General features: G+C 44.3%; 1 protein-coding gene across 1 annotated transcript; it reads left to right on the top strand.

The window, feature by feature from the left end:
• The first annotated feature begins 668 nt into the window (after positions 1 to 668).
• LSMEM2 (leucine rich single-pass membrane protein 2) lies at positions 669 to 8,139 on the top strand. Its single transcript, XM_066615826.1, has 4 exons — positions 669 to 864; positions 5,374 to 5,505; positions 5,706 to 5,948; positions 7,333 to 8,139. The coding sequence occupies exons 1-4, from the start codon at positions 843 to 845 to the stop codon at positions 7,464 to 7,466; spliced, it is 531 nt and encodes a 176-aa protein (XP_066471923.1). The 5' UTR covers positions 669 to 842; the 3' UTR covers positions 7,467 to 8,139.
• The last annotated feature ends 666 nt before the right edge of the window (positions 8,140 to 8,805 follow it).

Here is an 8,805-nt window from a genome sequence, read left to right as displayed (position 1 = left end):
ATGCTGGCAGCATTCAGCAAGCTAGCTAGCTAGCTCAGTCTCCTGCACTGGATAAACTTGCCCAGATTCATTCATTCATTTATTCCATATATATCCCACTTTTCTCCTTGAAAGATACCCGAAGCAGCTAACTAACTTAAAAACCACATTTAAAACATATATAATTTACATATAACCATTAAAATAACCTTAACCATTAAAACAACCTTAGACATTGTAATAAAACCCAAAACCAGCAGCATTAAGTGATCTGCCACTGCCATTGGGCACAGCTGCAATTTCTTTTCACCTGATTTGTGTGCATCCGTGTATTGAGTGTGCAGCTTTGGGAAATGCTCTGGAAATGAAAAATGCTGTTTAGATATTCCCTGTTGCCTAGAAAAATACCTCTTCTCAGAAGGTATCAGGCAAGGTGTGGAAGGTGTTAAATTCCTCCATTTCTCCAATGGAAACAGCGCAAAGTAGTCTTGCTCCTCAGTCCCCATCTTATCTTGCAGTGTTCCCTAAACTGTTTCTCCTCCCAGAGTTGTATCTCTCTACCCTACGAAATAGCATTTCTCCATCCTCCCCGACTTACTTTCTGTTCCAGCACTCCCCTAATATAGCCCATGCCATATCCTCTAATCCGGCCCCTCTATTCTATCTCTGTCTATAGCTCTTCAGACTCCTCTCATTCCTATTTTAAGCCTGAGCAGCTGATGTGGCAAGCAGAAGCCTGTGTTTACTTTCCCATCCATTCCCAAGGGAGCTGCATAGGCCCCTGTCACAGCTTCTTCTAGACCTTTTTTCCCCCCTTGAGTTGTCTCTGGAACAGCCGCAAGAAGAGGAGTTTGACTCTAGTGATGCCCAGCGAGGTTGGAGAAGGTATGGTCTTGGGAACAGGGTTGTAGAGGTCTGTTTAGGAGACATGGACAGCAAGTACTTGTAGTGGAGAAGGGAAGCGCTTCTGGTCAAAGAGACACCGTGTGCCTTCTGAATGCTGGGTTGCAGAACGTGAGCAGAAAGTGCCACTCGCCTGCCATTTAGTGCCTGATATTCAATTATCTAGGGTGGTTTCCTTTCTCCCACATTGGGCCTCAGCCATGTCATAATGGGACACAGCAATCAAAGGACAGAGTCCAGCACGTGCACAGAGATCATTGGCTTGGCACAGTTAGTTATGGGGATGACAGGAGTTGCTTGTCTAAGCTTGATGTGTGGGTAGGAAAGAATTCTAGTTTAGGCAAATGTGCGGCTATTATGAGCCTGAGACTGCAAAGCTCCTGCAAGGGAGCATGTCCTGGCCGACTACTTTAGCTGGTCCAGACCTGAGAAGTTTAAGGCAAAGCTTGGAAAACAGCAGCAAAAGTGTCCATTGGTACAGATGAGACAGCACAAGAGGGCAACGTGCAATAGATGTGGATCAATTCAAATGAGCTACTGCATAATTAACACTCCTCTTGCTGACTCACTCCAAGATGGATGAGGCAGTCTCTGCTAGCTTTGAAAGTCTGTCAGGTGAACCTCAGTCAGTGTTACAATCTGACAGAGAGATCATGAGTGCTCTTTCAACAGCTGCAAGAGAAAATGAGCATTCAGAGTTCCCCATACGCTGTTGGAAGCTATGCTGCAGTGTTGTCCAAGAGCAGGCAAGTAGTTGCAGGGTGAACAAATACAATGCAGTACCTATATCTTTAACCACTCCATAGAAGAGGGAATTTTAGCAAGTGCAACTTTTTAAACTCTTCCCTGTTGAGCTGCACCTGCCAAAATTCACTCTTCTATACAATGGTTAAAGGTATATAGAGGCACTGCATTCGCCATTGTATCTAGTCACCCTGGGAAGTGGGACAATCCAATGCTCTATCCCAGAGACGGAAGCCATGCTTTCTGTCTCTGTTCCAGAGCTGTTGACATCAACTCCCCGACAGTCTCATGCTCAAGCAGTTTCAACTTTAACCCAAGAGCTTAAGGTAGGGGTATGCCACTTTGTAGTTGCATTTGACTGTGCACAAGCAGCAACCCCAGAAGGGAGTGTGCCTCTTCACAGGCATCACAAACATCCATGAAGTTCAGAGAGAACCAGACAAGCATTTCAAGACCATTTGATCCTTGTTGTGATTACAATTTTTTTTTAAGGCAAAAGGATAACATCCATTAAAGAAAATACATATGTTCAGTACCCAAGCTAGAGAGAAATGTATGAACTCTACCCTGCTAACTGGACAAAGAGGCACTGAGTAGCTGTCCTGCTTCACCCCAGCATAGTGAAGCATGCTTCACCCCAGTCCTGCTTCACCCCAGCATAGTCCTGGGGTGACCCAGCATAGCCAGAGTCCTGGGGTGTCCTGCTTCACCCCAGCATAGTGTCTTTTCTAATAATTGTTTCTTCAGCATCTTTTTGATTGTGAGCTCTTTGGGGAAAGGGAACCATTTATCTTGCTATGAAACCACTTTGTGATTTTGCTGTTGTCGAAGAGCAGTACAGAAATATTTGTAACAACAACTACAACTACTACTACTATTATTATTATTATTATTAGTGAGAGAAGTTCATACGAGCCCACAATATTTCTGCACAAACTAGTGAAAGTTTCCACTGAGTCCTTGTTTTCACTGCGGAAGCAAACCGGTGGGTGGGTTTTTTACCCACCACAGACAGCAAGTGGAAACACACGTGATTGAATACATATTTATTCAATATGTATATGCCCCCCCCCAAAAACCCACATGGAAAACTAGTGAATCAGGGACAACCCTGATACACTAGAATCCTTCTCCTTTACATCTACGTTTCTATGTGCAGCAATGGGGGGGGCGAGTGTGCAAGTTGAAGTAGTACAGCTCAGATTCAGATTTATCATCTCAACCAGAACTAGGCCTAAGTTGTGTTGAAATAAAGAGAGTAGAAGTGAACAATTAAATGCCTGCTTCCTTTGCATTTCAGTGGGATTTAGCCACAACCAACTTTCAGAGGATGGCAGCCTTGGTTCTTTGGTTCAGTACTCATGCTTATTTACTTGGATTACAATACACTTTTCATACTATTGAAAAATTCAGAGAACATCCATTTTTTTTACTTGATCTATGGACTCCTTAATTGAATGTAGAGTTCCAGTACACATGCGATAGCTATTAACATGGTGTAAGTGTATTGTGTCCACAAAGTAGGTACAGTATTTATTAAAAGGATTTTCTTTTCCCCTTGCTTTGTGCCAGGCCTTTTATAGGCCTTGAGCTATTGCAAGACCTTCATTCATTCATATAAGTTCATCTTTAATATATTCATTTATGTAAACTTATATAAATTTATTCAAATTTTAAATGTAAATTAATTCTTTTATTCACACAGAGTCAGAAAGATGATGTGGCCCTCCTGCCAAAAACTTTGGACACCCCTGCTCTAGCAGAAGGGTAGTGAGCAGCAGTTCTAGAGTTTTGGCTTTTTCAGCATAGAGATGCAGGGCTAGGAACCTTACCTGTCGAATTGAGTCTCATTGCTGACTGGAGTCAATGAATGGCTGGATGTAGGTGAACAAGCAAAATTAAACCCGGACTACATGAAAATTCTGATCAGAAGCCCCAGTCATTCTGCAACAGTATACTGACCTGTTCTGGTTGTGGTTGCAGGCTGCTTGACAGAGCAGGTTAACTATTTGGGAGTGCTGCTGGATGCTCAGGTGGCAGCTGTGCTTTTGCCTACCTCAGGCTGGTGCACCAACAGTACCTGCTTCTGTCTCCTGTCATGAACCTGGCTACAGTGATAATCCATGCAGGATTATGGCAATGTGTTTTATGCAGGGCTGTATAAGGATCCTTCAGGAATCTGAGCAGGTGCATAATGCATCTGCCCAGGTATTGACTGGCCTGGGACAAGATAATCACACCTCACCTTTGTGGTTTCAGCTGCATTGGTCACCAGTGTATTTTTGGATACAATTCAAGGTGCCAGTGATTACTTTTAAAGTTCTAAACACCTTAGGACTGAGATACCTGAAGGATTGCCTTCCTCCATATTGTAGGACACCTCCCTTTCATGAAGAGCTGGAAAGGAGACTCTCTTGCCTCTCATCTCCTGCCATCCTTTGAAGTTCAGCAGAGGCTTTTCAGCAGTGGCCCCACTATTTGCCATTCTTGCCCTCTCATGCATGTCTTCCTCCATCTTTGCCAATGTGAGATCACATTCACATGAAAGATTTCTCTCTTTCATAGTGTTTTCTGCGTTTTAATAATCTGTGATGTTTGTTGCTTGGGTTTATTATCATTGCTGCTGTTTTCTTTTTTAAAATAATGCTTTGTATTGGCATTATGCTGATATTTCTTTTTTTTACTCATACTTTGAACCCCTCCAAAAGCAGAATTAAAAAAAAAAATAGAAGCCCAGCCTAAAAGAACCCTATGTAAATACCCATTACATTTGCTTAGCACGCAGTAATCATGCTGTTTGTGCCCTTGGTGTCCTTGAAAAACATGATCGCAAAGGGCCTACAAGACTGAGTTGGCAATTCTTTGCTAATCAGAAAAGCATTCCTTCTCAAGTGATAGGGTTGCAAGCTTTTATTGTCCGTGGCAGGGTGTCTGATTCTTTAACGGCTGCATGACAGGCCACAACCTGGTAGGTGAAGCTTTCACCATTTCTGCATCTCCAGTCCAGAAACTTCACCTTCTTTTTTGCTTAGTGTATCACTATTAAAAGTGCCCAGTAAGGCGGGAGAGCACAGCAAGCTTGAAAAGGTCTAAGAAGTGGTTACACAAGTGTAATACTCATTTTCTGGGGGTAAGTAAGCAGCAGCAGCATCAAAACAGTAGCAGCGGTAACATGACAAATGAGTCTGTGTTATGTAGTATCTGTGCAATGAGGTTGTGAGGTCAGCAGCCACAGTCTGGCCAAAGGACTTATGTAGGACACTCTGGTTTGGCCCAGGATTGCCCCTGCTGCTAATGAGACACTGAAGGTATGTCCCCGAGTGACTGAGCTACTGCTAAGCAGTTGAGACAGGGATAGGCAGCACACAGCAAGGGTAATTCCAGCCCACTCTCCTACACAGCAGAATCTGAAGTATTAAAAGCCAGCTGGCTCAGAGGACTGGTAATGGGAGATGGCCTCTAAGGTCTTTCTCATCCAGGTCATCTCTGAGGGTCTTTTACTGTGCTTGGAATGTGTAGAGACTTTCTGTCTACTTTGCTTCATGGTGCAAACAAAAATATTATAATGAGGACTAGAATGCTATGCTTTCTTAAGAAACAAAAGTTGAATTCTAGTCACTACACACACCACACATCCCTCCCCCCATACACTGAATAATCTTCCAAGGGAGGAAACAGTGCCTCAGTAATGTATCATCATCACCCCCCCCCCCCGCAAAAAAAAAATCTGTCTTCTGTTCTGCGCAGACACCGTGGTGAAGGATGCGGCCTCCTCCAATAGGGAACTCATAGAACTCAGCAGCATCGACCTGGCAGAAATCAACCTGCATGCAGTGGAATCCATTAGTGACCTGCACAGTGCATCCAAGGCCTCAGGAGGTGTGTAGCCCCCTGCACCCTCATTACGTTAGCACCTGAACAGGGACCATAAAACTAGGAGCTGCTTACTGGTAGCCTTGTGCTGAAGTACATCCCCAAATTGACGGGAAAACAGGAGCTTCTGGGACTGAGGTGGCAGTGGGATACAAACATGGGGTAATCAGCAGTGCTTCACCTCATCATTCTTTCTTCTTCTACAGGAAACAGCCCATCTCAGCCCAACACCCCACAGACTCCACACAGTGCTTCCTTCAAGCACTTCACCCTACCGCATGAAGGCAGCTCATCCTTTCCCCCAAGAACGGAGGCACTCCACCTCAGCTCTGCTTTTACCTGCTGCCCTTGCTTCGGCCCCACCTGTGGGCCCACCAGCTTCTTTGCTCTCCTTGGAGTGCTGGTGGTGGCTAGCCTCGCCCTTGCCACATTGGCTGTGTATCTGAGTGGTACGTTTGAGGGCTACTCTGGGCCAAGCTAATCAGTGTTTATGAGGCGACCCAGTGGCCACCACAGGGACTGGTGAGGAGAAGAGGATGGGTGGGGAGGGGGAGTAAGACACTCTGCAATCTGGACAAGCCATTCCATGCGCAAGATGAAACTTTGGGGACAGGAAGGTGAGGAACTGGGATAATCTGCAGTGATCCTTCTAGATAATGGAGGGGGGAAAAATGCCAAAGGTAGAGAATACATATTGTTTTTTGCTTAATGGTTTAGTTGCTTTGGATATCCAACATTTGCACTAACATGATAGTTTAAGAACAATGGTTATTCTGCTGTATTATACCACATACACACCCCCATATACCCAGACACTTGCATTCAAAATTTCCAGTGTCTGTCTCTCTATGTGAGATCCAGTTCAAAATCCAGCACTCCTGGGGCAGGAAAAGAGTTCATCCTGCTCCCTCATGAGCATTTGAATCCCCTTCCAGAGATACAGTCACTGCATCAGTGTGTCATTGCTTTCCCACTCTCAGCTTTCCATGAAGGTATGCCTCAGCCTGCATTATGTGAGCTGATATAATACAGGTGATAAGACATTCAAGACCTCATTGCTACACAGGCCACCCTGGAAAGCAGAGAGTGGGCTGTTCCCCTACTACAGCCCAACCACAAGTAGTGCAGAACTCCAGCAAGCTTTTCCAAGTCATCTTTCAATCACTCATCCAGATAAAGGAAGGAACAATGGCATAAATAATGAAATGGCAGTTTTGTACCCTCTCATCCTGCAGTAACCAGACCTTGGATAGCAGCATTAGACAGAGGAATTACAGTACTCCAGGTGTTCAGTTTGGTTAATACACTGTGTATAAAATACTTCAGCTGCTTTGTAGTGGAGGAAAAACAGAGGAAGTCCCTTAGTGTGCGTTTGGCAAGCTGATACAAAGCAATCAGTACAAATCTGTTTTATCACAGCTGTCCAGCCCTCAAAAATGAGACAACCATAAACCATTTAAATTGGCTTTGGGTGGGTTGCTCCCTTCCAAGTGGAGAATAGTGAACAGCCCAGAGCTTCACTGAGCTCTCTCTTTGCTTCTTCTGCTCACAGCTGGAATGGGCCCTTGAAAACAAGTGGCCATTGACTACATCAGGTCCCTAAGGAGTATTACTAAAATCGCAGTTGGCAGGCCCAAAATACGTATGGTACCTGAAAACAGTCTCATACACACTTTTGTAATGGGCATATTTCATCACCTAAAACTCACACATTCAAGGCTCTGGGATGCAGCAGATTCAAGTGTGCTTACATTAAAAAAACATGTACAAGCTAGAGGCTGCATGGCCATCCTAGAGAATTAATCACATGGTTTCCACTTCTCTCCTTTACAGTCCTGCAGAGCGAGTCACTCCGTGGCCTGGCCCAAATTCTGGAGTCGCAGGAGAGGACCATCCAGCAAATGAGAATTCTGAGTTTACAGCTATGGCATCAGCTAAATGCCAGTGATGCTGGGGCTCAGACCTGAGCTACACAGCTCTGCTTATCACCTCCAGTTTCCCTGGTTCTAGTGCTATGGAAGAAGGGAAACCAACCTGGCACTTTTTGGACTCCAACATTTGTTAGTCTGGACTACGTGATGCTCAAAGCAGAAAGCTCTCCAGAGTCATGGAGGGGAGGGAGCTTGCAGAATTCTTCATGCCCTACAGGCAGCACTGTCTGAAGCACTTGAGACTGCCAGAAGTAGGAGGGGCAGACAGGAAGATATCCTACCAAGGAGGAAAGGGATGAGATTTCTGCACCACTGCCTTCCACCAGCATCTCAGCAGTTCCTTATTTTCATTTGCACACAATATTTTTAAGGATACATCAGCACTTCTGTCACATTGTATTGCTCTAACATATCTCTATTTTATGTTGCCCATAAGGCATCTCTCAAAGGTATTTGGGAAGCGATAATAAAATCTAGAGTGGTTTCTTTTGCCACTACATGCTATTGTTTTCAAGCAAACCTTGCAGCATTTGTCCAGATTGGTAAAATCAGGCTTGTAGAAAAACAGCATGTGACCCTGCTGGGAACTAGGCTTGGAAAGCAGTGGTATTTGAGTCTGTTAAAAAGGAAGTTGTCTGCATCAAAAACTTTGTGCGATCACAAAACCCTGCCTTTGTTAACACATTATAAAAATCTGACTTTTTTCAAATTTGTGCCTATATTTTTCCTCCCAAATAAGAAAGGTTGATGGGGAACAGTAATGCCTTAGGGAGCCTCAGTTCTGCCCTGCTCCATGAGCAGAAAAATGCATGAACATTCTCAAGCATTTTTCTCTGTGGTCATGAACACTGAACAAAAACGGCAGCAGAGATGGCCTCAGTTCTATACTATACTCATCTAGATTTCACATCCACTATAATCATGCAGATAAGTAGACACCCTGAGTTGGATCCAGAGAAAATTAAAGTAATGCTTCAGGACCACTGAAATAAATGGAGGGAAGTTAGTCATGATTAACTAAACTGTGCTTAAGCAGGGCTAACTTTCTCTGGCTCAAGCCCCTGTTTTGATGCCGCAACACAGTTCACAATTTGACTTTGAGTTAGAGAATCCCAGAGGACCCCCCCCACCAAAAAAAAATAAAACACACACACACAAAAAACTAGCCTAGTCCCACCATTTCCCATGAAGTGGAACAAATACCGTAGTTTTCCCAAGCCATTACACTGGCTTCCCAAGTTAACAATGCCTGAGTTATGGGTGGCTGTACTGGCGCAGTACATCATTTGGTGGTTTTTCTGCTACAGGCTTGTAATAGTCAGATGCTCCAAGCTACGTAAAGACTTCTAGAGCTCAACCAGTGCATAGATAGGGG

Source organism: Tiliqua scincoides, chromosome 2, assembly GCF_035046505.1.
Source record: "Tiliqua scincoides isolate rTilSci1 chromosome 2, rTilSci1.hap2, whole genome shotgun sequence".
Taxonomy (NCBI): Eukaryota; Metazoa; Chordata; class Lepidosauria; order Squamata; family Scincidae; genus Tiliqua; species Tiliqua scincoides.
This window is presented reverse-complemented; position numbering and strand designations above follow the sequence as displayed.